Here is a 27,795-nt window from a genome sequence, read left to right as displayed (position 1 = left end):
ATTCTGTGCTCATGCCCAGGCAGAATATATTTAGTGCAAGAATGCAGTGGTGCATGCGAGTTAATATGGGAAGGAGGGGGGGGGGGGGGGTAGAGAACCCAGTCAATCAACACAACTGATTGACTGACAACACCTCAATAGCACAACCCTTGTATACACACACACACACACACACACACACACACTAAACTTTAAGTGGTTGTCTAGTACAGAGCCACAAGGCTTACATGGAACGCTGTGAGGAGTCCTTTTCCCAGAGCCAGAACTGTTGGTCACGAGTATACAATATGCGTATTCTTGGCCACATTCAGACTAGAGCTCAGCAGCCTCACTCAATACACAAGCCTACTCCCTCTAGTCTTAATGTGGCCAGGATGTGAGGTTGCACAAGTATGTAGATTTATGGATTAAGACTGCACAACCCCTTAACCTGTCATTGCATACACACCCAGATGCAGAGGAAGCTACTAGACACTTAATGTTAATTATTCATAAGGCAGCATTCACATGGTTACCACAAAGTGGATATAAAAATATTTTTAATCAAGATACAGTTAAAATACTAAAGGGAACATACAAAACGTTGAAAAATTACAAGCAAGTGCTTTATAGCGAAGTCCATTTTAATAGTTCAGAATTCCTGAGACTCTGCAGGTTTAGGTTCTTGGGAGGATGCACCTTTAGTCTTCTTGGGCACAAGGGCGGCATGAATATTTGGCAGAACACCGCCATCTGCAATGGTGACCTCAGAAAACAGTTTGCTCAGCTCTTCATCATTCCTGACGGCCAGTTGGATATGTCGGGGCAAGATTCTGGATTTCTTGTTGTCTTTGGCTGCGTTTCCTGCCAGCTCTAGGACTTCAGCACACAAATATTCCAGGACGGCGGCTAGGAAAATGCTGCTTCCTGTTCCAATCCGCTCAGCGTAGTTTCCCTTCTTCAGGAACCTGTGGATACGGCCCACTGGGAATGTGATCCCTGCCTTTGAAGATCTGGACTTGGGAGCTGCAGATTTCTGGACCTTCTTTCCACGACCAGACATTTTCAGATTTTCAGAAGAACTATGGTGAAGAAAGAAAGTGTTGGCTATGTAAGAAATAAACACTCGTAAACCAGTTACCACATTTCAGAGATGCACCAACCTCACTTATTTTCCAGTGCAGAGATCAGTCCTTAAGACATTGTGTCCAGGGGCACACCCTCATTTTATTACCTACGCTGTAGTATGAGGCCAGTTCCACACATCTGGCTTTTCGCCGGTTTGGGCGCACTCCAGTACAGTTGCAGTGCTGCAACTTCCTGGTCACATGACAGCATGTGACCGGCGCTTGTTGCGCTGCCATTGTACTGTATACACTGCACTGGCGTGCGCCGAATCCGGCGAAAAGCCAGATGTGTGAAACTAGCCCAAGAGTACAGCCCTTGATCCATAGTCAGCTGTTTAGAAGCGCACAGAGCCAGTGTGTTAACAAGCAGAGCAGCCCCAGTAGTGATCACCAGAATTAAAGGGAATATCACCAGATTCTTGCTCCCTCATGAGAGCAGCATAATGTAGAGACAGACCCCAATTCCAGTAGTGTGTCACTTAGGCTATGTTCACATTTCCGTTGTTTCGCATCAGTCATCTGCGTTGCTTAACGCTTGTGACTGATGCGTTGTACAACGGGCGACAAATTTCTTGTCATGAGAAAGCTGATTCCGTTGAGAGAACGATCAGCTGATCGCTCTGAAAAGCCATCTGCTGGGAGATCAGCTGATCGCTCTCAAAAGCTGATCATTTCAGTTTAAAACCTGTAGGGGGGGGGGGATGATTTTACATGATTTCAGACGTTCTGTGGGGGCATGCTCAGTAAAATGTGACAGATTCCTGCACTGGAATCCGTTGCGTGACGCAGGATAACGGAATCCTGCACCATAGACTTACATTATGCCTCCTGACAGATTCTAACGGAATCCTGCCGGGTGCGTTTTTTTTGCCGCAACATAAAACGTTGCATGCTGCGTCCTTCCCGCCCGACGGTCAGTTAGTAAATGACTAATGCAATGCAGGGTCATCAGTCACAATCCGCCGATCATACAGATCTATGGGAAACAACGGAATCCAAACGGATTGCGTTGTTTATCAGAACGGCGGATTGTGACTGATCCTAAACAGAAATGTGAACATAGCCTTACTAAGCCGTTTGCTGTCATTTTGATAAAAATCAGTGTTTTGTCTGCTGCAGATCTAGCAGTTATACAGAGCACGTTAATTTACTGGACTACCAGCAGCACACCAAGTAGTCCTGTAATGATAATATACTGCTGATTACACAGATTTAATAAAAATGACACTAAGCAGCTCAGTAAGTGACATTGCTGGAATCAGGATCTGTCTAGATTATGCTGCTCCAGAGGCAGACATATCATTGGTGGAGCCTGTGCAGTCGCACGGGCCCATGAGGTTGGGGGGACTCATTACTACCTCCAAAGTAGGTGGAGTTTTTTGTTATCAACTTTTAGGTTGCAAAGGGCTTATATATTGTTGTTGCACAGGGGCCCTTTTCTGTCTGCCAGTGTACTGCTCTCAGATTAGGTGGCAAAAACCTGGTGACAGATTCCATTTAAAGCAATCGACTTTTTCACACTGTACATGGAGACTCAATCCAGGAGGAAAAAATGTATACACAAGAAAAAAATAAGTTTGCATTGCACATGATTTGTCTTATTAACACAAGACTTTGCCAACATCAAGTCCTGCTCATTTCTCATTAATAGTGAGCAGTGCATTGTGGGAAGCAGCAGCAGGAGGGTCTAGGTGCAAATGACCTGGAACTGAAGCGTTTGGGGAGATGTCACCACATACTGCACGGCTGGTCAAGATTTGTGAAGTTAGTGGAGGCATGACAACTGAAGGATAAGAGCCAACACATGCAAGTTTTCATCGTCGTCGTCACACATTCTCATAGTGAACTCCATTAGTATTCCAACATTGTTACAGCTTAAAAATCAGTTCCCAACTTTTGGAGATCAGAAGTAGGGAAAACTGGCACATTTTGACCATGCCCCTAACCACACCCATTTGCCTTTTTCTATCCTGGTGGAAGGAATGGTCAGAGGGGCAGTGAGAGGGAGAGACATTCAGTAGACACTTTAGACTGCAAGATCCAGGAAGGATGAGACTACAGATGAGCAGATCAATTTATAGGGCTCTGGTCCAGAATCCAGGTCAGTGGTACCCAGCGGCTGTAAATCCCTCACCTTTCGGCATCCCCAGTGCGGCTGGCACGTCATCTATGTGTCATGCTCATCTCTAGTTAGGACCTGTGGACATGTTTGTTCTGTAGCGCTCAGGGAGCCACAAGGTTCTGCATCTCCACAAGGATGCAGGACCTACCCCCCTTAGGAACCTGGAGATCCAGTGCCGGTAACACCAAAAACCCAAATAATCCCAGTTTCCAGACCCCCCCCACACCCCAACAATACCCCATACAATGGTAATAAGCTAGGGTCGGACCAATGGATGGTGGCCGCCTAGAGGTGGAGCCAGTCCAGTCCCTAGTTGACCAGGTGGAAGGTGCAGACGGAGGACAGAGCAGACAGGAAGACCGTAGTTAGAAGGGAGCCTGCAGTAAGAGCAGTCAGAGAGTGTCAGACAGGTGAGGAGTAAAGGTGGAAATTAAGTGACATCCTGACTCTGGTTAACGGTGACCTGGTACCCAGGAGAGTGGTTGCCAGTGGAGTACTCCCAGAACTATGCACCGACGGGATACAGGACACTAGGACAGGAAAGAGCTCTAAGCTGACCTGTTAACACCTGCACAGCAAGGGGACCAGCAAGGACCTTGCTGACCCTAAGAAGCCGAAGACTCAGTAGCAAAGGGAGAGCCAGGGACAGGACCAGAGCCTATCCCCATAGGGTTCACGCTACCATCAGGCAGACAGAAGTAGGCAAACCACCGGACAGGGACCCCCCAGTTGCTCTTCACCTCGGGGACCCATTTACCAGAGAACCAAACTAGCACTGGAACAAAGTGGACCTGGAGGTGAAGCCAGCTGGCCTTGGGCAACCAGTTACCAACCAGCAGTGAGTAAAACCAGTTGCACTGAACTTTGGTGTGGACTACCTTCTTCTAACACCTGTCACATCACCCATCCTCTGGGGACCGGCCCTGCTTGCAGAGGGCCTACCATCCAAGCTGCAAATACCAGTCCCAGTAGTGACATTCTGCAGTGGCGGCTCCATACCTAAAGCCACAACACCGCAAGTGGCGTCACAAACACTAATTTAATCCCTTGTAAATATCCCCATTACAAAAAGGGCCCAGGGCATGGAACCTGGCAGCAGCCACCACCATGACATCCCCCAAGAGACATTGCCCGGGACAGAGTACCCCATATCCCTGGGTGCTACAGTTCATTCATTGGCAAGGCAGCCTGAAACGCATCTTGATGAAAGATTCACCATAATTTGCTTTGTGGCTGTAGGGTAGTGTTCACAAATTGCCTAAATACTGTGTTTCCTGCAGGTGTCTGCACCAAACCACAACACTTCTCTGGTTATTGCTGCATTTAAGGGTTTATGGTATAGAAAAGCTTTGATTCTGCACTGAAACTACAGTGGTTTGGGGTTTTTGGTTTTGTTTTTTTTTTTTAAGGCTCAGAGAAGTAAAATTGCAAAAAGCAGCCACATCTACATTGGACAGCAAGATTTGTGCAACAAACCCACACATTTATGCTACTTGTGAACACAGTCTAAATGTCCAAGCCAAGTGGGCGCCAGCATTCCTTTCTCTAATATATATTAGAATTATACTCCCTCTAGAATACATGACAAAGTATAATCTGCTTGTGAAGTCAGAGGCTGCAATGTAGCTACATGTATACAAACTGCTCCCTATGACATCACTAGAGCCTGTGGTACACACACACACAGAAACCTTGACAGCAGTGTTAAGTGAAAGTTGCTTGCATAAAACACAAGATCAGTATTTTAATATTTTGTTCCTCCATATGCTAGTATTTTAGTGGTGTACTTCTGCTGAGCAGCCCAGCCAGCATCATGCCCATAGACACATGGTTATGGTCCCTGTTTCCTCCAGCATACTATGCCACATAAATCCCTTGCAGACACCGTGACTTCAGGTGCTCAGTGATCCGCCTATGCACCTCTGCTTTGAGAAGAGCTGGGCTTCAGTCTGTTGTGAACATCTCCCAGCTCAGTAACAGAAGATCAGAATCCAAGATGTCTAAACTTCTAGCACTTATTTTGCTCTAGACATTTGTGGGTCTACTAGCTTTAGCCAACTAAATGAAATACCAGTACAAGGTAACTCCACAAGCCAAGAAACCCAGCACAACCCCTGAGCCACCATACTGCTACTCACCAGGCTTCCAATGTCCACAGAGTCTGCACAGCATGATTGTGCTCAGACCTGTCTGACTTATATCTGGTAATTACACCTGAACCTGCTTCATTAGCAATCACACAGAATGGCCCTGAATAGTGACTAATGAGCCAATGCTAGAAGCCAACTGTGCCATGTTTGGCCCCACTCACACTTGCGCTATTTTGACGCAAACGGAATCCGTCAGTAATGTAGTACAGTTCATTTATTTACAGTGGAAGCGCGACACCATGTGGACACAAGCGGGTACTGCATGACACACTCACGCGGCATATTAACACGCTTCCACTGTAAATAAATGAACTGTAGTACATTACTGACGGATTCCGTTTGCGTCAAAATAGCGCAAGTGTGAAACTAGCCTTTGTGAAAATCGCAAGTGAAAATGCACTTGCCCCAATTTATTATTTATGAGCTTTTAGCCCCTGTGCGCACGCTGCGGATTTACCACAGATTTTGCCGTGAATTTGCTGCAGAAAATGTGTCTAACATTGCTGCAGTCAATTCCCCAGCAAAACCTATGGGTTTTAAAAAAATGCTGTGCGCACACTGCATTTTTTTTATACCCGAGGATTTACCCGCGGATTTTCCGCTGCGGAATTAATGAGCATGTCACTTCTTGTCTGCAGGTACCTGCGATTTTTGCCATAGATAATGATAAAAATCCGCGGGGACCAACTTGCGGAAAATCCTCGGTAAATCCGCGGAAAAAACGCAGGTGCGATTTCACCATGGTTTTTACCGCGGGTGCGGGATTATTTCAGAGGGTCCGGTTTTTTCTTAAGAAAAAGTCACTTTCTAGTGCGCACGTAGCCTTAAAGTGACTTTTCTATTTAGCCTTGTGGGACTCGATTCATCATCACTTTTGCACCTTTTTTGTCTAGATTTTGGGCCCTGATTTATCATTTCCAAGTTTTTTGAGTCACTTTTTTCTTTGCCTTGTGGTATTTGTTGCTGTTTTTTATGGCAACTTTTTCAAAATGACACAGGTTGTGCACAGTCAGGTTGTGGACGATTCTTCAAGGCAGTAGATTTTCATGCCATTCTTCCATGAGGGGGCGAGTAGGACTCAGACGCTCCTGATTCATAAAGAAGCATGCGCCTCCGAGCTCCATGCCAGAAATCTTACTCCGGTCTGCCCACAATGTCGAACAGAAGAAAAAAACAGGCAAAAAAATAGAAAACAGACTTTAAAAATGGTACAAATTAAAAGAAGTAGGCACAAATTAAAAATAGGTTAAAAACACCAAAAACTAGCTAAAAAGGGCACAAATGTAATAATGAATCTGAAGTTTAGTGGGGGTTTTTTTTCCTGTGTTTTTATTTGTACCTTATTCTCCTTGCAAAGTCTGTTTTCTGTGTGGTTGTCTTTTTTCTTTTTGTTTTTCAGAGTTCATCATTGTGGGTGAGGTGTGGGATATCTACATGTTTTAATTGAGGAGAAAGAATTGCTGTACAAACGGGGTCAAACCAGTGGACAGAATAAAATATAAATACATTTTATTGGTATAAAAAGTTTATACATACACAAAAATAACACATATCTACATGTTTTCTGCTGATTCATCTATTCTGCCTTTTGGAAAAGACGCAAAATTTGGAGCAAATGTGCTTCAATGATTTTATGTATGCATGGAATTTTGGCACAAATTTTGCAAAAGTTAGCAGAAAATGTACAAAGGAGTGAGAAAACAGGATAAAACCAAAAATAAAGAATTTTAGTTTTTTATTTTGCACTCAGTTCATGATGACCCACATGTGTGATCTTGAGGAATTTGGCACAAAAAAAAAAATCAACAAATAACACAAAACAAAGAAAAGACTTGTGGAGGAGCATGGCAACTAAAGGGTGCGCCAAACTTATTCTTAAGCTGGTGTCACACACAGCGACAACGACGTCGCTGCTACGTCACCATTTCCTGTGACGTTGCAGCGACGTCCCGTCGCTGTCGCTGTGTGTGACATCCAGCAATGACCTGGCCCCTGCTGTGAGGTCGCCGGTCGTTGCTGAATGTCCAGCTTCATTTTTTGGTCGTCACTCTCCCGCTGTGACACACACATCGCTGTGTGTGACAGCGAGAGAGCGACGAAATGAAGCGAGCAGAGAGCAGGAGCCGGCGTCTGTAAACATCGGGTAACCAAGGGAAGACCTATCCCTGGTTACCCGATATTTACCTTCGTTACCAGCCTCCGCCCTTGCTGCCAGCGCCGGCTCCTGCTCTGTGCACATGTGGCTGCAGTACGCATCGGGTAATTAACCCGATGTATACTGTAGCAAGGAGAGCAAGGAGCCAGCGCTAAGCAGTGTGCGCGGCTCCCTGCTCTCTGCACTGTGACATGTAGCTGCAGTACACATCGGGTTAATTAACCCGATGTGTACTGTACCTAGGAGAGCAAGGAGCCAGCGCTAAGCAGTGTGCGCGGCTCCCTGCTCTCTGCACATGTAGCACAGCGACGTTATGATCGCTGCTGCGTCGCTGTGTTTGACAGCTAAGCAGCGATCATAACAGCGACTTACAAGGTCGCTGTTAAGTCACAGAAAATGGTGACGTAACAGCGACGTCGTTGTCGCTGTCGCTTAGTGTGAACCCAGCTTTACTTTGTTGCACTCTTCATCAAGACGGGCAAACAAAATGTCAGCTTTAATGAATCCATGGTCTTTTCTCTACACGTGAGTTTAGATCAATTCATGGCCTTGGCTTTAACAATTGAATGTGGATGCGACCACTTTGGGTGGGCATTCAATTTGGTACTTGTCAGTACTGTATTACCAATAAGCAACAATATTGAGTTATTATCTGTGACAAAGATCTTAACCTCCGACTAAACTCAATATGGTTTCCACATTTTAAAAATACTCAGGACAATGGACCTTATGCCTCATTCAGACGTCCGTTTTCTAAGTACGTGTTTTATCTATTTTCATGAATAGGATAAGTCCCTATTAGAATGTTTGGATGCCATCTGTACGTTATCCAATTACTGTCTGTTTTTTACTGTTTTAGGCCTCTTTCACACATACGTGCCTCCGGTAAGTGTATAGTCCGTTTCCTCACGTACCGGAGACACGTACTCACGTAGACCTATGTCTTCCTATGGTGTTGGACACACGTATGTATTTTCTAACGGAACATCTGTCCATTCCGTACATACGTGTATCGGTGTGTTTCTTACGGCAACATGTCCGTTTTATCTCCGGCATCATGGGTGTCACACGGAACGCAAACGGGTCACACGTAACACACACGGACCACACGGATGTGTTCCGTGTGACACGCATCGGAGAAAAGACCTGTGTCTGCGAGAAAAAAAAACAAACATTACTCACCTTCTCCAGCCCTCCTGTCTCTGCCGCTGCAGTCACTTACTGCCGACCGCCGCTCATTATGCTAATTGAATATTCACTTCACTGCGGCCGGAAGCAGCAGCGGGGAGTCAGCAGGACCGGAGACCGACGATCAGCACCACGGACAGCAAAGCCAGGGACAGGTGAGTAGAAAGTTCCCGTTCTCCATGTGTTATCACGGATAACACACGGAGAACACGCGTAGGCAATAAACATGGCTCACGGAGGGCAAAACGCACCTCTGACATGTCCGTGAAAAACGTGCGTGGTTTTTCACAAACGTGTGAAAGAGGCAATAAGGAGTAAAAAAAATTTTTTTCATGTGATCAAATTTCACATTGATGGTAAAAACAGACTTTAAAAGTCCAGATCTGCATGGTTTCAAAAGGTGTCGGGTTTGGGATTCCAGATATTGATCCAGATACAGAACTCAGGAAATTAAATAAAAATAAAGTAAGAAAATAAGAATGAAGCAAGAGCTTAATACTTATGAAGACTCCGGCGCGGTTGTATACTGCTCCTGCCGCATCTCCTTCACTTCTTGGGCCGTTCATCAATATTCACTGCTTTCCCCACCTACTGGGTATCCTGGTGTCTGTGATTGATTGCAGTCAGATGCTGTCACACAGGCTGGTGGTGTGTCTGACTGCAACCAATCACAGGCATCAGGACAGCTGGTGGGCAGGGACAGCAGTGCAACTGTCTGTGGGTCAATACCGTGATATAAAAATTAACAATTGGTGTAAGGCAGAGGTCTCAAACACGCGGCCCCTGAGGCTGCTTCTTGCGGCTCGCGGTCCCCTTGATGATCGCGGCCGGTGGAGAGGCTGCAGCTGTCAGCATTTTATTTCAGATGATTTGCCAAGCTCTGTGCACAGCTATCGCAGCCGCCAGTCAATCAAGAGGCCAGTAGCTGAAGTGTATGATGTCACCTGGTGCCTCTGATCGATCGGCCGTACTTGTGCACAGAGCTTGACTCTGCGCAGCGCGTCTGAAGTAAAGTGCTGAGTGACTATTGTACCAGGGACACGATCACCAAGGGGGCTGCAGGCCGCAAGAAGAGGACACAAGGGAATGGAGGGCAGCCAGGTGAGAAGGGCAGTGATGTATCCTGCGGCCCCGGGGCCGAGATCTGGAGACCGCAGTGCTCGGGCTGGCAGCCACACTTCCTGACTGCCGGCAGTTAAATCCACACCTACACATAGCATTCTCTGCTGAGCGCTGCATCCAGGGCAAGTTCATCTGTGCGTGGAGCTAGCATGCCATGTGCAGAGCTCCCGTCCCACATATGAAGAGAAGTGCTGAAGCATCAACATCTCGTCGGGCTGTATGTTCCCCCAACCCCAGAGCTGCCTGTATACCCCCCAGAACTGTCAGTCATCCTTAATACCAGTGCTGCCTGTATACCCCCCAGGACTGTCTGTTGTCTGTCCACTCAAACCCCAGTGCTGCCTGTATATCCTCAGAACTATCTGTACCCCCCAACCCCAGTGCTGTCTGAATACCCCCCCAGGACTGTCTGTCCACCCAAATCCCAGTGCTGCCTTTATACCACCCAGAACAGTCTGTCCCTCCAACCATAGTGCTGCCTGTATACTCCCCAGAACTGTCTGTTCCCCTAACCCCAGTGCTGCCAGTATACTTCCCAGAACTGTCTGTCCTCCCAAACCCCAGTGCCAGTCTACCTCTCCAGAAATGTCTGTCTGCACAACCACAGTGCTGCCTGTATACCCCCAGAACTGTCTGTCCCTTCAACTCTAGTGCTGCTTGTATATCCCCAGAACTGTCTGCCCCCAACCCAGTGCTGCCTGTATAAACCCAAGAATTGTCTGTCCCCCCAACCCCAGTGCTGTCTGTATACCTCCCCAGAACTGTCTGCCCCCCCAACCCCAGCCCTGCCTACATACCCTCAGAACTGTGTGTTCTCTGACCCCAGTGTTGTATACCTTTCCAGAACTCTGTTGCCTGACTTCAGTGCTGTATACCCCTCCAGAACTGTCTGTTGTCCCCCCCACCCCAGTGCTGTGTACTTCCAGAGTTGTATCTCCCTCACCCCAGTGCTGTATACCGCCAGTGCTGTATGTCCCCCCATCCCAGTGCTGTATACCCCCAGAGCTGTATGAATAGTGTATGCATGCGTGCGAGCGTGTGTGTGTGTGTGAAGAATGGCACAATAAGCGACACTACTTCAGGGCATTGCTACAAGAAGACGACCAGGAAAAGGGACATTGATACAAGAAGAGCACCAGCATTGGCACATTTGTAAAAGGGGACAATGATGGGAACTTTACTACAGGATGGTGAGAAGGATGGGGCACATTACTACAAGGAGACCAGGATGGGCACATTACTACCAGGGGACAATGATGGGCACATTACAACAGGATGGGGACAAGGATGGGGCACACTACTACCAGGGGACAAGCATGGGCTCTTTACAACAGGATGGGGATCAGGATGGGTCACATTACTATAGGATGAGCACAGTACATCAGGATGGGGAACATTACTACAGGATGGGGCACTTTTCTACCAGAAGGGGAACAGGATGGAGTACATTACTAAAAGATGAGGACCAGGATGGAAAAATTACTACAAGATGTTGGCCATAATTATTACATGGTGATAATTATAATATTACGTACAAAAAGGGAACACCATTTCACCATTAAAAATGCTTTTTATATATAAACAAAAAAAGTGCAAATTTGTTATAATAAACAAGCAAAATCTGTTCATAAACAGTGATCCAAAGTTGTAAAGAGAAATAAATGGTACCACTGAAAACGTCACATGGTCCTGCAAAGAATGCGGCCCACTAAATTATTTTTTTTTTTCTATAAGCGGCCATATACCCAGCTGAGTTTGAGACCCCTGGTGTAAGGTCACCCCATATTATGATACCCAGCACAGATAAAGCCTACAGCTACAGGCTGCAGCCCCCAGCCATGTGCTTATCTTGGCTGTGTATCAAAATAGGAGGAACCTCATGTGGCTGTTTTAAAGGTGAGGTAGGAATCGGGGTAATAGAGAATAATAACAGTACACAACTATCATCAAGCCCAGAATTAATGATGAGTAGGGTCTATGAGACCCCTCTCATCACTAATCCGATAAGTAGGAAGAAAAACACAAAACTTTCCTTTATTTGAAATAAAATTCAGCACCTCTTTATTTACCTCATAAGGACCCTTAAAATTTTGCCATAATCCACATGACATCCTACTACGGTCCTGGCTCTGCTACATCCGAACCTGGAGACCAAAAACATTTCAGATCTCTCCAGACTAAGGAAAACACTGACAAGGGGGACCTGGCAGGCAGCAGTGACGTCACTCAGTTCACCAGAGACCATAGCCGAGTTCTGACGCAGTGACCTGAAGCACTCTGGCTTAAAGTGCAGGGTCATGCCCCGCAGTGATTGTGTCGGCCGGGGAGTGCCCCTCCCTTACCTGCCTCCGGTCGGCACTACCTCGCACCCTGCCAGCCTTAAAACACTGGCAGTGCCAGCCAAAGGGAGGGCAGTGCACTCACAGGTGGAGGACTCCAGCTGTGACTAACCTGAGTGACGCCACCACTGATCACTGCAGGTCATTTATACTCTGGAGCTTATAGCAGGCAGTCATGTTCCGTGATAGCACGCTGTGAGGTTCAGATGTAGCAGAGCTGAATCATCGAGGGACCTCGTGTGGATTATGTCGGATCTGCAGGGATGTTTTTGGGATTAATAAAGTAGTGAAAGAGGGTGCTCTTTTGCCTTTTATTTCAAAGAAAGTTTTTTTCGATGTTTTTGTTTGCTTACAGATTAGTGATGGGGAGGCATCACAGATGCCTGCCATTACTAATCTAGAGCTTAGTGACAGCTGTGGGATGTTATTAACCTCTATATCACCCCGACTGCCACCACACCAGAGCAATCAGGAAAAGCCGGGCTTGTTGCATCTAAAGGATTCAACAAGCCCGGAGTGGCTGTAGGCTGCTATTCTTAGCCGGGGGAAGGGGGGGGTGGTTGTGTCCCCAATACAATAACTATGGGACACTCCAGGTTGAGAATACCAGCTCCAGCTGTTGGGCATCAAAATTAGGGGGGATGGGGAGCGCAAACAATTTATTTAACTAATTAAAAAAAAAAACCCGTATGCAGTTCCTCTTATTTTGATACACAGCCAAGATAAACACAGGGCTGGGGCTGCAGCCATGGGCTTTATCTCTGCTGGATATCATATTATGGGGGGAACCTATATCAAATTTTATTTATTTAATTTTTATACCACAATACTGACCTGCAGACAGTTGCACTGCTTTCCCCACCCACTGGGCCATCCTGGTGCGGAGCTGTGTGAGCGGAGCGGCAGCAGCAGAAGGCCTAGTACAGATGGATCTTATAGCGGAGGCAGCGCAGGTGGACAACATCAAGGAGCTGAGGAGCCAGCTGGTGCAGGTTAGTGAGCAGCTAAAGGCAACCGGCAGGCAAAGGTGTCAGGAGAGCCAGCGAAGGCAATGGGAACTGCGGCAGTGCAGACACGGAGTGAGCAGGGAGACACCTGGTGCACCGAGGATCTGTGCAGACTGATACTGGAGAGTTTCCTTGGGAAGCTAGGAAATGTAACTTTAAACTGTATATGCTTGGCAGACTATATTTTTAGATGTAAATGTGATTAGGTAGTTGTGGCCAAACAAGTACTGTTAATGACAGTCAGTCCAAGAGATAGATGGGTCCTATAGGTGAAGGCCACATCATCACGTACTAATACCTATGAAAATAAAGTAGTAGTAGTTCAGGCAAATAAAAAAATGGACGTTTCATAACTACATATTCCACCTGTTGTAAAATAGGCAGACCTCACATGTACAAAACCAAGAAAGATCCCAGTGATCACTTGTACCAATATAGAGTAAAAGGAAGACCGCTGGTATAAAAGAGACCAAAAAGCAAATTATATGGTGAAATACACAGAATTTTTAATAATAAAGTGTGCGTGACATAAGGACAGACAGTACAGGCGGACAGAGTGTTAAAATCGCCAGACACAGAAAATGCACAAACAGCACCAGCAGATGGAAGACCAGCCACTAAACACGTGGGTCAGATTATAAACAGGCCAAATAGCCAGAAAAAAAGAAAGGAAAAGCAAATGAGTCAAAGGGTAGATTACCCATATAAAGCTTTCCCTAAAAGCAATGCCAATAACATGTCATATCCCCGCCCCCGCCCACCACCACCAGCCTGCCTGCTAAACAGCTTTAACATGTTTCAAGGTAAATCTACCATAACTTCATGATATGACATGTTATTGGCATTGTTTTTAGGGAAAGCTTTATATGGGTAATCTACCCTTTGACTCATTTGCTTTTCCTTTCTTTTTTACTGGCTATTTGGCCTGTTTATAATCTGACCCACGTGATTAGTGGCTGGTCTTCCATCTGCTGGTGCTGTTTGTGCATTTTCTGTGTCTGGCGATTTTAACACTGTCCGCCTGTACTGTCTGTCCTTATGTCACGCACACTTTATTATTAAAAATTCTGTGTATTTCACCATATAATTTGCTTTTTGGTCTCTTTTATACCAGCGGTCTTCCTTTTACTCTATATATTGGTACAAGTGATCACTGGGATCTTTCTTGGTTTTGCATTCTTAATGGGACCCTCCCTTTTAGGGAAGTTGTAGGTTTACAAGACCTCACATGTACAGTTTGCGTGATAAACGTTCCAGCTATTTTGTCTAAATTAGGAGCAAATTTATTCATGCAGAATGGAGTGGCTTGTGCAAAGTCTGTCCAAGGAAGCCTTTTTGAGCTCATGGCCTCTCGCTTCAAGCTTGCTCCTCCGGCCAGCAGCTACTCTGTAGATGCAGCCCTGGGCCTGTGGTAAGTCTTTAAAGGAGTTGTCCGACATAAACTCAAACATTTTTGTTAAGCTAATCTGTGCTGTATTGTCATATAAAACACCCCTACATTGTTATTTTTTGTTTTATAACTTTTGTTCCTCTTGAATTATTCCTTTATTCTCTGCAGCTCTTTGTTTACATTCATCTCTAGCAAACTGACCACTTCCTGTGCTAAACCTCACAGTCAGAGCTGGCACCACCCGGCCTGTGTCCAGCCTCACCCCCTGCCCGCCCCCTGCACACACATTCCTTGTCAGTATTCTGCCCCAGCACTACCACTACAGCATGGGAAATAACAGCCCCACACCGGGCTCTGCACCCCACACCACATCGGGCTCTGCACCCCACCTCACACCGGGATCTGCACCCCACCCCACACCGGGCTCTGCACCCCACCCCACACCAGGCTCTGCACCGCACACACACATATGGCTCTGCACCCCACACACACATATGGCTCTGCACCACACACACACATCGGACTCTGCACCGCATACACACATAGGGCTCTGCACACCACACACACATAGGGCTCTGCACACCACACACACATAGGGCTCTGCACACCACACACACATAGGGCTCTGCACACCACACACATATGGCACTGCACCGCACACACACATAGGGCTCTGCACTGCACACCACACACATAGGGCTCTGCACCGCACACACACATAGGGCTCTGCACCGCACACACACATACGGCTCTGCACCACACACATACATAGGGCTCTGCACCACACACACACATAGGGCTCTGCACCACACACACACATAGGGCTCTGCACCGCACACACACATATGGCTCTGCACCACACACACACACACACACACACACACACGGCGCTCTGTACCGACCCCCCCATAGGGAACACATGCAGGGAATACATACTCACCCGTCCTCGGTCCCCGCCGCTCCTGCACGTTTGCACGCTATCTGTCAGACAGCGGGACAGTGATGAGAAGCTGCGCTGCGCTCCCTCTCATCAGCGCTTTCAAATATACCGGCATCTGTGATCTGTGATGCCGGTACATTTGAATGTGCGATCCTGGGCAGGGGCCCGGTGCTGGCGGTGACACCACGGCAGCCGCCGCCAGGCCCTCTCCCCTCAGCTCACGGGCCCCACAGCAGTTGCGGGGGAGGTTGTGGGCAAAGTACTGAGTGCAGGGGGAATGTGTGGGAGGGTGCAGGGAAGGGGGCGGTGACTCCACGCACTGTAGCCGCCCAGCAGGGCAGCAACATACTGTTCCAGATTTGCATGTCAACATGGTCCTGCCCATGTTGACATGAAATGACCGGAAGCAGCAAAATCGCGGCATGAGCGGTCACATGACCACTCTGAGCCAGGGGAGAAGGGCTGACAGCAGGGCAGGTAAGTGCTCACTATCTACTTACCTGCCCCAATGTAGCCCAATAGGGTAATAATAAAAAAAAGTCAAAATAAGCCGGATAACCCCTTTAAGCCGTGTACAGGGTTGTAATAGTGAAGGCCAGCGTTAAGCAAGGATAAGTTTCCACACTTGGCCAGACTATTAACATTCATTCAACACGCTTTATGTGCCTAACTATCTTTTTATAGTAATATTGAGACATGATTTGTAACTGTGGCCAGATAAGTTCCAATAATGACACCCAGTCCAAGAGATGGATGGGTAATATAGGTGAAGACTATATCATTTTGTACTAATACCTACGAAAATAAAGAAGTAGTGTAGTTCAATAATAAATGGAAGTTTCCTAACTACATATTACACCTGTTGTAAAATAGGCAGACCTCACATGTACAGTTTGCATGATAAACCTTCCAGTTACTTTGTCTAAATTAGGAGCAAATTGATTTATGCAGAATGGAGAGGCTTGCACAAAGTCTGTCCAAGGAAGCCTTTTCAAGCTGATGGCCTCTCGCCTCAAGCTTGTTCCTTTGGGAAATGCAGAATTCAGTGGCTTGCGCAAAATCTTTCCGAGGAAGATTTTTTGAGCTGATCGTCTCTCGCCTCAAGCTTACGCCTCTGGCTAGCGGCTACTCTGTAGATGCAGCACTGGGCCTGTAGTACGTCTTTATTCCTGTACAAGGGTGTAGAAGTGAAGGCCAGGTTTCCCTTGTAACATGGAGAATGGATTTGCTTGCGCCAAGTCTGTCTGCAGAAGCCTTCTTGAGCTGATGGTCTAAAACAGATCCTAACATTTAGAGGAAAAATGTTAGGATGTTTCAGGCAGGCAGACAAAGGCGGAAATAGATAGGAAGACCTGACCCAAATATTCCCTTACTGTTGCACCTGTCAATCAAACAGTAGTGCATTGCCTTCATGCAGGGCCTGTGTGTCTTTCTTGAATAATTGCAAGTCATTGGTACTAGATTTTATTATGGGACGTTGATCCAGGGAACTAGTCTGATTGCCGTATGTGGAGTCGGCAAGGAATTTTTCGCCTAATATGGGGCAATTAGCATTTGCCTCATGGGGTTTTTGCCTTCCTATGGATAAACACATTAGCTTTTGTGTTGAACTTGGCAGATTTGTGTCTTTCAACATTAAAACTATGAAACTGTCCCTAATCCTAATGGCCTAATGGATAGATCCCAACATTCAGGGAAAAAAGCTTTAGTTAGATAGTGTTGAATTAAAGGGAAGGTGTCGAATTAAAGGGAAGGTGTCGTCGTCAAAAAAAAAAATTCAATAACTGAAAAAATGTAAAGTGTAATAATGTTTTGTTTAAATATTATTATTTGTTTTTAATTGAACAAAATATAAAAACAAATTTAAAAAGTTTGATATTTTCCACTGTTAAACACTAGGGGGAGCAACTTCTAAAATCCTACAGAAATCCCACTGTAGAAAAAGCTCACATTACAGCTGCAGTAAAATGGGCGGAGTCTGCTCTCCTGTGTGTGATATCACACCTCCCCCTCACAACCTGGGTGTTTACAAAGGATAGAAAAGAATGACATGTAGGGACATAGTGCACAGCCATTTTGTTGCTGACCAGAAATGTCTAAAATGTCACCAAGGACAGCAGGAGTATCACACAGGATAGGATTAGATACACGGCTCAGCAGACAGTATCACACAGAATAAAATTAGATACACCGCCCTGCAGACAGTATCACACAGGATAGGATTAGATACACAGCTCTGCAGACAGTATCACACAGGAGAGGATTAGATACACGGCTCAGCAGACAGTAGCACACAGGATAGGATTAGATACACGGCTCAGCAGACAGTATCACACAGGATAGGATTAGATTCACGGCTCAGCAGACAGTATCACACAGGATAGGATTAGATACACGGCTCAGCAGACAGTATCACACATGATAGGATTAGATACACAGCTCAGCAGACAGTATCACACAGGATAGGATTAGATACACAGCCGTGCAGACAGTATCACACAGGATAGGATTAGATACACAGCCCTGCAGACAGTATCACCCGATAGGATTAGATACACAGGCGTGAAGACAGTATCACACAGGATAGGAGTAGATACACGGCTCAGCAGTTTCACACAGGAGGATTAGATACACAGCCCTGCAGACAGTATCACGCAGGATAGGATTAAATACCCAACCTTGCAGACAGTATCACCGGTACACACACAGGTGGCAGGCGGAAGGGGGAGGGTTGAACGAGGGGGTGTTTTTGGAGACGGTAGCAGCGGCGGTACTCACATGCAGTGGCACACAAACACACACACAGCAGCGGCGGTGGCGGGCAGAGCGGGGCCTGGGGCTGGGTAGAGCCGAGGGAGGGGGTGTCATCAGAGACGGTAACGGCGGGGGGGGGGGGGGTGGCAGCAGTAGCGGGGGCTGGGGAGAGCGGAGGGAGGGGGTGTCATCCGAGATGGTAACGGGGGGAGGGGAGGCGGCCCGTGCTCACACATCCCAGCGGTTGACAGGGGTAAACTGGAGCAAACAGCATAGCTGTGAGCTCCACAATGAAGGCGCTGATCTCCTCCCTCTGCTGTGATCTGGACAGCCCAGGGGGTGCATCCAGGTCATAGCAGACGTCTATTGTAACGTTACTGATGGGGTCAGATCCCGACCACTGTTCTCTATGCACAGGAGCTGCCATAAAGGAGTGAGTAACTATCGTTACACACATAGCAAATCCAGCATGGCCCCCAGTGCCTCCAGTAAAATTAGAATTAAATAAAAACTAAATAAGCAACGATTTTCATTTTGTATTAAAAATACTTGATTTCATAATCACTATTTTTAATACAAAAATAAAAAACCGCGATACCTTACCTTTTAAAGTAAAGCTACAGAAACATGAAATAAAATTCCCCAAAAATGTGTAAGTGCAATATAATAAAATAGGGCAAAAGTATTTCCCTGTGAAGGTGACAGAAACTAATGCAGTAATAGGATGGTGCATTAAGGCTGCTTTACACCTTACAATTTCATATGCGATCTCGTATGCGATCGCACACGCCCCTATTGTATATGCGGCACGGTCAATTTGTTGCCCGTGTCGCACAAACGAGTAAACTCCATCACACGTACTTACCTTCCATACGACCTCGCTGTGGGCGGCGAACATCCACTTCCTGAAGGGGGAAGGACGTTCGGCGTCACAGTGACGTCACACAGCGGCCGCCCAATAGAAGCGGAGGGGCGGAGATGAGCGGGACGTAAACATCCCGCCCACCTCCTTCCTTCAGCATTGCCGGCGGTGTTATTTCAGGTAAGCGGTGTTCATCGTTCCCGGGGTGTCACACACAGCGATGTGTGCTGCCTCGGGAACATTGAACAACCGCACGTTCAATTTTTAGGAAATGAGTGACGTGTATGCGATCAATGTTTTTGCATACAATCGGAATCGCACGTAGCTGTCACACTCTACAATATCACTAACGATGCCGGATGTGCGTCACTTACGACGTGACCCCGCCGACACATCATTAGAAATATTGTAGCGTGTAAAGTCCGCTATAGTCTCTGTGACCCGGGCAGAAAATACTGTTGCTCTTTTTTACTATATTGAACTTAGGAAATTTTGGGAAATTTTCAGTCCTTTTTCTATGCCTTTGCTTTTAATGTTAGTGTAGGTAGGGACTCACAAGATAATGAGGACCCTTCAGGTACGTTGCGAGTTTGTGTATTTTAGCCAAAATATCGGCCAATGCCACATAAATTTATATATATACAGTACAGACCAAAAATTTGGACACACCTTCTCATTCAAAGAGTTTTCTTTATTTTCCCATTTGGTGAGGTACTTGGTTTGAGTATTATTTTTTATGGCATAATAGTACTCTAAAGTTTTACGTAGAGTTAGTTTCTCCTTAGCTTCTTGAATATTAGGAGCTTTCTCACTTTTCCATTTGAATGCAATGAGATTAGTGGACACTGGTAGAATATGTATTACTATGGGCCTAAAATGTTTAGGTATCGCTTCAATGTTTAAGAGAAGAAGAACTAATTCTGGAGTTAGTTACATCTAGCTGTGTAATGGACCTTATAAGTGATTGAATGGCTCTCCAGAATTTCTTAATTTCTGGACATGGAGGAGGAGGTGTGATGGTGTGGGGGTGCTTTGCTGGTGACACTGTTGGGGATTTATTCAAAATTGAAGGCATACTGAACCAGCATGGCTACCATAGCATTTTGCAGCGGCATGCTATTCCATCCGGTTTGCATTTAGTTGGACCATCATTTATTTTTCAACAGGACAATGACCCCAAACACACCTCCAGGCTGTGTAAGGGCTATTTGACTAAGAAGAAGAGTGATGGGGTGCTACGCCAGATGACTTGGCCTCCACAGTCACCAGACCTGAACCCAATTGATATGGTTTGGGGTGAGTTGGACCGCAAAGTGAAGGCAAAAGGGCCAACAAGTGCTAAGCATCTCTGGGAACTCCTTCAAGACTGTTGGAAGACCATTTCCGGTGACTACCTCTTGAAGCTCATCAAGAGAATGCTAAGAGTGTGCAAACCAGTAATCAAAGCAAAAGGTGGCTACTTTGAATAACCTAGAATATAAGACATATTTTCAGTTGTTTCATACTTTTTTGTTAAGTATTTCATTCCACATGTGTTAATTCGTAGTTTTGATGCCTTCAATGTGAATCTACAATCAGAGTCATGATATCTCCTTGATCTAAAACTCACTAGAATTATATGTTTTTGATCTCGCAAATTTCCTGGACTGTCTACGGAATCCATGTCAGGAAGTTGTTAATTTTATTTGTTGTTTAGTTATGTTTTGCAAAATGTAAATTCATAAGCAATTGATTTGACCAACAAAATATACTGCTTGATGTATCAACACTAACAAACTGGGGGGGGGTCAAAATATGTGAATTTTCTTAACCTTGATATTACTCTCTACTGTATATGTCCTTAAATTTTCTAACAAATGATTTCAAGATTTGTTAACTACAAAAACTAATAATCATTTGAACAAGAAAAGAAGGATTTTTGTGTACTCACCGTAAAATCTCTTTCTCTGAGTCTTCATTGGGGGACACAGGACCATGGGTTATGCTGCTGTCACTAGGAGGCTGACACTAAGTAAACAGAAAAAGTTTGCTCCTCCCCAGCAGTATAACCCCTGAGCCGGAGGCGGGCTCAATCAGTTTAGTGCACAAGCAGTAGGAGGAGAATCAACAATCCCGGATAAAACAAGATAAAAACTATGAACAGTAATCGTGTGACCAGTGGCCTGGGGAAATGGCCACTGAGGCAACCGACAGGTAATATATATAACCAATAACACAAGCAGGGTGGGTGCTGTGTCCCCCAATGAAGACTCAGAGAAAGAGATTTTACGGTGAGTACACAAAAATCCTTCTTTCTCTATCGTTTCATTGGGGGACACAGGACCATGGGACGTCCAAAAGCAGTCCCTGGGTGGGAAGAAAAACCATCACCGGAGATAGGAAGGCAACCGCTTCCCCCTGTCGGGCTCGCGCCAGACGTACAAGCACCTACGTTGTTACAGGTGTGCCACTGCCACCCGCAGACCTTACTCCAAGACTGGCCGCTGCCGAAGCTTGGGTGTGACCCTGGTAGAAACTAGTAAAGGTATGCCGACTAGATCGGGTGGCGGCCCAGGGAACCTGGACGGTCGACATCTGGAGTCCAATCGTCCAAAGGGTACCCCTTGCTCGGTAGCCCGCGGCGGAAGTCCGCCCTTCATGCGATAGTCTTCACATATGGAGTAATGGATCCATGTGAAAATTCTGGCCCCTGGCGCCGGCATGCGCCCCTTGGGAACGGGTGGCGGGGTGGACTGGTTGTCGGTGTAACCGAAAAGGGTGTCCTGCAGACATGTAAGACTGAGGGCTCGTACCAGTTCTGGAATGAACTAGGCCCCTTTCCGGCTGAGAGAGGAGACTAGAACCGAAAACCGAAAACTAAACACCTCTTCTGGAAGGAAACAGCGAGCTGCCTTGGACAGAAAACGAAGAGTTCTGGCCGGAGCCTCCCCTTGTCCTGCTGGAGGAGCTGGAAACAAAAAGGGGGGAAAGAACGACAAGAGGGCTGTCCGCCCCGATGCTGTCTGTAACAACGAGATGTCCACGAGGAGCCCACCTAACAAAAACAGGTGGAGCCGGGAAAAAAGGGGTACCTTGAACGAACCCCTCACTGGAATAAGGACCCACGTTTTTAGCGAACGATGAAACAGCCGAGCCAGATGGACGCTTCTCTGAGCGAAGGCTCTGATTGGAGGACGGGAAGTGAAAAGACTCCGAAAACACCGAAGCGAAACGGGCCGACACCTGGCCTATACAGGGACGCGCGAGAGGGCCGCATTCGGATCTGACTGGAAGAATGCCAGCAAGAAGGAGGGAAGATGTGGTCCTCACCCACCGGGGAGCTCTTTCCTAGTGGAAATAAATCCTGGAGGAAACTGGATTCCCGGCCCTCAACGTTGTCTGTAATCCTCTTGTCAACAGACCTGACCGAGGCAGCGCCTGGGATCCACTGGTGAGGCCGTCGAACTTGGGACTTTTGAGTCCTGGTAGAAGAGAGGGGCCCCGACACGGAGAACTTGGCGGTCGGGAAGGAGCCCCGGGGCCTCCGTGAGGAGTTGAGTAGGCTATGCGAACTATGCTCGCCTGGGTCACTCCAGAGGCATCGTTGCCTTGGTCCATCCTGAGAACCCTCGAGACCATGGGAAGCTGCGGGAAGATGCAGGAGAACCTGAAAAGGCTACCCGACCGGTCGAGGGCGTCGTCACCTAGTCCAGAGCAGGTGGCACACTCGAAGCACCATTGACTTGAAAGCTGGAACGGGAGAACAATAGGTCCACGACTGGAGGTCTTCCCTCGCCAGGGAACTGACTGGTGACTTCCCTGTTGAGGAGCCCTTTTCCTAAGGGAGGTCTTTCCTACTGAAAAAATCGGCCGTCCAAAACGTCCATGCTAGGGATGTACTGCTGAGGTTAGCGAGTTAAGGGACCCGTCCCAGGGCAAGATCTTCTTGGCCTCTTCCCTTGCCATGACACTCTCTGCGTCTACCTGGTGGATGATGCACGTCACCGCTGTGGCATGGTCCGACTGGAACCTGACTGGGCAAACCCCGACCCAGAGAAGAAATTGTAGCCGTGCTAACCGGATGGCTCTGGCTTCCGGAATGTTGAAGGGGAGACAACGCTCTAGGGCTGTCCCTCGGGACCGTGCCGAGGAATGGTGGGGGTAGCATACCCTACCACGGGAGACTGGTGACGGTTGATAATATCCTCCAGAGGAGGGAAGGGAAGCTTCCCAAGGGACGGTTTCGAAGACTGGTCCGCTATGAGGAGATTGGCGGATCACCCGCGAAGACGGAACCCTCTTTGTCTCCGATCTTCAGTGTGGTCCACTGGAGAGTAAGGGATGAATCTGGTACGTGCACCGTCGCTATCACCGCCACAGACTGCCGAGGGCTCGCATAGCCAAAACGGGAGCGGGTGGCAAGGGTACGCGGGACTCTGTGCCAGGCAAGGAAAAACTATTCCTGCGTGAGGAGTAGCTACCCCTGAACGGGCTCGAAAAAAAACCCGTGCCTAAGGGATGATGGACCGAGCCGGGGTCTGGGAGGACTCCTTCCGGTATCTCAGCTACCCTAGTAGCGAAAAGTGAATATGACGGTCTAAACCCCAAGCAAGGATCCTTGAAGGGAGAACTCTGGGCCTCCCGGCCGTACTTGGGCGTAGAGAACCTAGCAGCCCTGTAAAGTAGGGTGCGCAGGGACAGTGATCCCTGCAAGCGCTCTTATAAAAAACTGGAACTGTCCACTGCCACGCAAGGCGGAGGGGCTGTTGGAGGGATAGAGGCTTCCTGACGGGTGCGGCGTGAACGGGCTGGGACCTAGTGTGAGGGGACGATCCTGATGCATCTGGGTCGATGCAGGGAAAGGGATGAATCCTTCCCTTACGTAGTCTAGGGGAGAGAAGTACTCTACCCTGACGTAGCCAAGGGGGGCCACTGGACTCGCCTATCTTCAGAGGGGCGTTCCCTAAAGTCGGAAGGGAAGTCAGTGACCTCCTAGATGTCGAGTCTGCGTTCCTGATCCCGAGTCAGAGGTCTCGACGGGTGGACACACTGATGGTAGAGGCTCAGGCCGAGCAGCAGGCAGGCCCCAGGTATGTGAAGAGAGGGTACTCACTGAAGATGATAACCAGTCCTGGGACGGCATAGGTGGAACTTGGTCCGCTGCGTATGGAGTTCGCTGATTCTCTGAGGGACGCCACGTTCGGGACGAGAAACCCGGAGGAACACAGGCGGGTCGACTACAGGGTGGGGTGCCCCTTCCTTTTGGAGCCCCTTTCTAGAAGGGGTAATGACAATAAAAGGACTTACCACTGGTAAAAATCGAGGCCTGGGATTATCCGTGATAACACAGTCACACGGCGAACTGTATTCCACTCAAACCGAAGGGGCCTGCCCTCTTCGTCTCTGCAAGGTGACTGCCCCCTCTCTCCAGAGCCCTTCGGGGGAATGATAATGACAAAAACACACGACTTACCGCTGGTAAACGCCGTGTCTGGTAGATGTCTGTGATCAATCCAAGACTCCAGTGTAGCATGGCCATACTCTCCGAAAACCCCTTTGGAGAAGGGAAAAATGACAATGACATGGCTTACCGCAGGTAAACGTCGTGTCTGGTAGTTGTCTGTGAACACGCGGTAACTCGGCGAACTCTGGATGTCCCCCGAGCACATCAAGGGTCTGCTCCAAACGCCCTAAAGGAGACCTGGGTGCACGGAGAGAAGAGGGGCTGTCCGTAGCCTTACGGCTTGACTCACCGTTTCTAGCATGCTAATTCGTCCTGCGCCAAAACATCCAGGTCCTGCTCGGAGTCCAGCGGAGATGGAAAGCCTGGGCCAACACCCGAGAGGTCGTAAGACTACCGTAGGAAGGGCAGTCTGGACCTGGGGAATAAGGTGGAAAACTGGGGGGCCACGAAAGACGAGACCTGGCGGGTCCGCTTCTAGCCTAGGAAAAAGGTCCCTGGTACGGGACTCGTCTCCCCGAGGGAATGGCGCCGTTCTGTGGATGGTATGACCAAGCGTCGGCGGGGGACGCAGCGCATGCGCACGAACCCGAGGGACGTCAGCGAGGGAATATATGGCCTGAGACAGGGCGTTAACCAGCCGGCAGGGGCGAGATACAGGGGCGTGCGGTGCCAGGGGCTGCGGTAGCTGTCAACACTAATCTGCCATTATGTGCGGGAAATTACCATTAAGGGAACCGCAAACTTGAGCTACCGGTCCCAAATAACTAAAAAACTCAGCTCTGAGAGCTCTATAGACTAACCCTATTGGGATGTGTCCTGATGCAAAGCCCGAAAAAAGTACCTGAAGGGGTTAAAATATAATGTACAAAACGCAAGCCCTGATAAAAAACCCCACTGTATTTAAGAATCATGGAAGACTTGGGTCTATTTTCCCCTGATATACGGGCTGCTGCAGCATCAGCAAACCGCATACCGGGAGTTTGCCATAATCACCTTTTTTTTTTTTTTTTTTTAAATGAACGCTGAGGAGGCTGGAGGCGGGCCCAGGAGAGCGGGAAAAAGCATCCATCGCCCCCACTGTGATGCCTGGGGCTGAGCGGAGGGCGGAGACGGAGCGGCTGGCAGCCAATAGCGATGCGGCGGGGGGCGGGCCTGGGACGCCGGAGACAGGGCCGAAGCCGGGGCCTAAATTTTGAGGCAGCCGGCGCAGGGGAATATAGAGACCGGCGGTTCTACCTGCGGGAGCGGCGGCACGGCAGCGATGAGCACTGCAGGTGTGGAGAAGGACTCCAGCGCCGGATGGGGACGTGGCCGGGGCGCCCGGTGAGTAGGCCCGGACCGGGGCCTAAATTTGAAACAGCCGGCGCAGGGGAAGGTAGAGACCGGCGGTCCTACCTGCGGGAGCGGCGGCGCGGCAGCGATGTCCGGGCACCGGCCGAGCCCTGCCTGTGTGGACTCCAGCGCCGGATGGGGGCGAGGCCGGGGTGCTCGGTGAGTAGGCCCAGACCGGGGCCTATATCTTGTAGCCGCCCGGGAGAAGGGAGGGGGAGTGTCCTACCTGGTCGGCGGCGCCGCATCTGGCAGTGTGCAGGCGTGGAGCTATGCACCTGTGTCCGTGTGCTCCGCACACCGGAGGGCTGGCTGCGGGCCGCAGAAGAGAATGAGGCAGGCAGGCAGGCAGGCAGGGAGGTGGACGCTGGTGAGGGCAGGGAGCCCCTCTGTAGTGAAGCAGCGCTGCGGGCCCGATCATCATCCAGACGCGCTGCGAGGTCCAGTCCCTGCTGTATGCCCCTTGCACCCTTTGGGGTGATACCGCAGGGTGAATAGGGGGAGCCCAGGAAGGATTAGCCCCGCGTGCCAACCCGGGAGTGGTACCGGGGAATTGGACGGGGGAGAGGGCCCGACGAATCAAGCTTCTGCGACCCAGGGGAGTGGTACCCACACGGGCTGCGAGAGCTGAGGTAGAGAAAACGATACCTGCAGAAAAAAAGAATTACCACAGATGAGAGCGACGAGCGAGAGAAAAATGAAAAAATATACGCAAAAAATCAAGTGGCTGAAGGGGGCCCAGTCGGCCCACATCAGCCTCCTACGACACTAAGCAAAAAACTGATTGAGCCCGCCTCCGGCTCAGGGGTTATACTGCTGGGGAGGAGCAAACGTTTTCTGTTTACTTAGTGTCAGCCTCCTAGTGACAGCAGCATAACCCATGGTCCTGTGTCCCCCAATGAAACGATAGAGAAATAAAGAAAACTATTTGAATGTTTTCCCCATCCTAGCATTCATGTTTTTCCTCCATCCTGGCATGTTTGTTTCCTCCATCCTGGCATGTATGTTTCCTCCATCCTGGCATGTATGTTTCCTCCATCCTGGCATGCATGTTTCTCCATCCTGGCATACATGTTTTCCTCCATCCTGGCATGTATGTTTTCTCCATCCTGGCATGTATGTTTTCCCCATATCGGCATGCATGTATCCTCCATCCTGGCATGCATGTTTCTCCATCCTGGCATGCATGTTTCCCCATCCTGGCATGCATGTTTTCCCATCATGGCATGTATATTTTCCCCATCCTGGCATGTATATTTTCCCCATCCTGGCATGCATGTTTTCCTCTGTCCTGGCATTCATGTTTCCCCCATCCTGGCATGTATGTTTCCCCCATCCTGGCATGCATGTTTCCCCCATTCTGGCATGCATGTTTCCCACATCCTGGCATGCATGTTTCCCCCATCCTGGCATGCATGTTTTCCTCCATCCTGGCATCCATGTTTCCCCCATCCTGGCATGCATGTTTCCCCCATCCTGGCATGCATGTTTTCCTCCATCCTGGCATCCATGTTTCCCCCATCCTGGCATGCATGTTTCCTCCATCCTGGCATGTATGTTTCCTTGACCCTGGCATGCATGTTTCCTCCATGCTGGCACTGCCCCCCACCTTGGCACAGCTGCACACAAGTAAAAAAAAAAAACAAAAAAACCCACACAACTCACCTTCCAGCACCCGCTCCACCACTGCGCGCCGCTGGGTCCTCAGTTCCCGCGCAGCCAAAAGACGTCATTACAACGGTGCCGCTTACTGACGCTATTCCGTCTCCTAGGCAAACAAAATAGGTGATAACTTGTTTTCACTACACAAACCTTTTAAGGCCCATAAACAACCAATCCCTACAATTGTTTGGCTGACAGCTCTCTCTTGACGCTCACATACAGGAGT

At 48.4% G+C, this 27,795-nt stretch overlaps 1 protein-coding gene across 1 annotated transcript; it reads right to left on the bottom strand.

Moving 5' to 3' along the window:
* Nucleotides 1-573: 573 nt before the first annotated feature.
* On the bottom strand, nt 574-27,640 carry LOC142283365 (histone H2A-like). The gene is made up of 2 exons (XM_075333106.1): nt 27,573-27,640; nt 574-1,061 (listed from the first exon to the last, which is right to left on the bottom strand). The coding sequence occupies exons 1-2, from the start codon at nt 27,638-27,640 to the stop codon at nt 632-634; spliced, it is 498 nt and encodes a 165-aa protein (XP_075189221.1). The 3' UTR covers nt 574-631.
* Nucleotides 27,641-27,795: the final 155 nt, after the last annotated feature.

Source organism: Anomaloglossus baeobatrachus, chromosome 2 (assembly GCF_048569485.1).
Source record: "Anomaloglossus baeobatrachus isolate aAnoBae1 chromosome 2, aAnoBae1.hap1, whole genome shotgun sequence".
NCBI lineage: Eukaryota > Metazoa > Chordata > Amphibia > Anura > Aromobatidae > Anomaloglossus > Anomaloglossus baeobatrachus.
The sequence above is the reverse complement of the archived record's forward strand: the minus strand, read 5'-3'. Positions and strand labels throughout refer to the sequence as shown.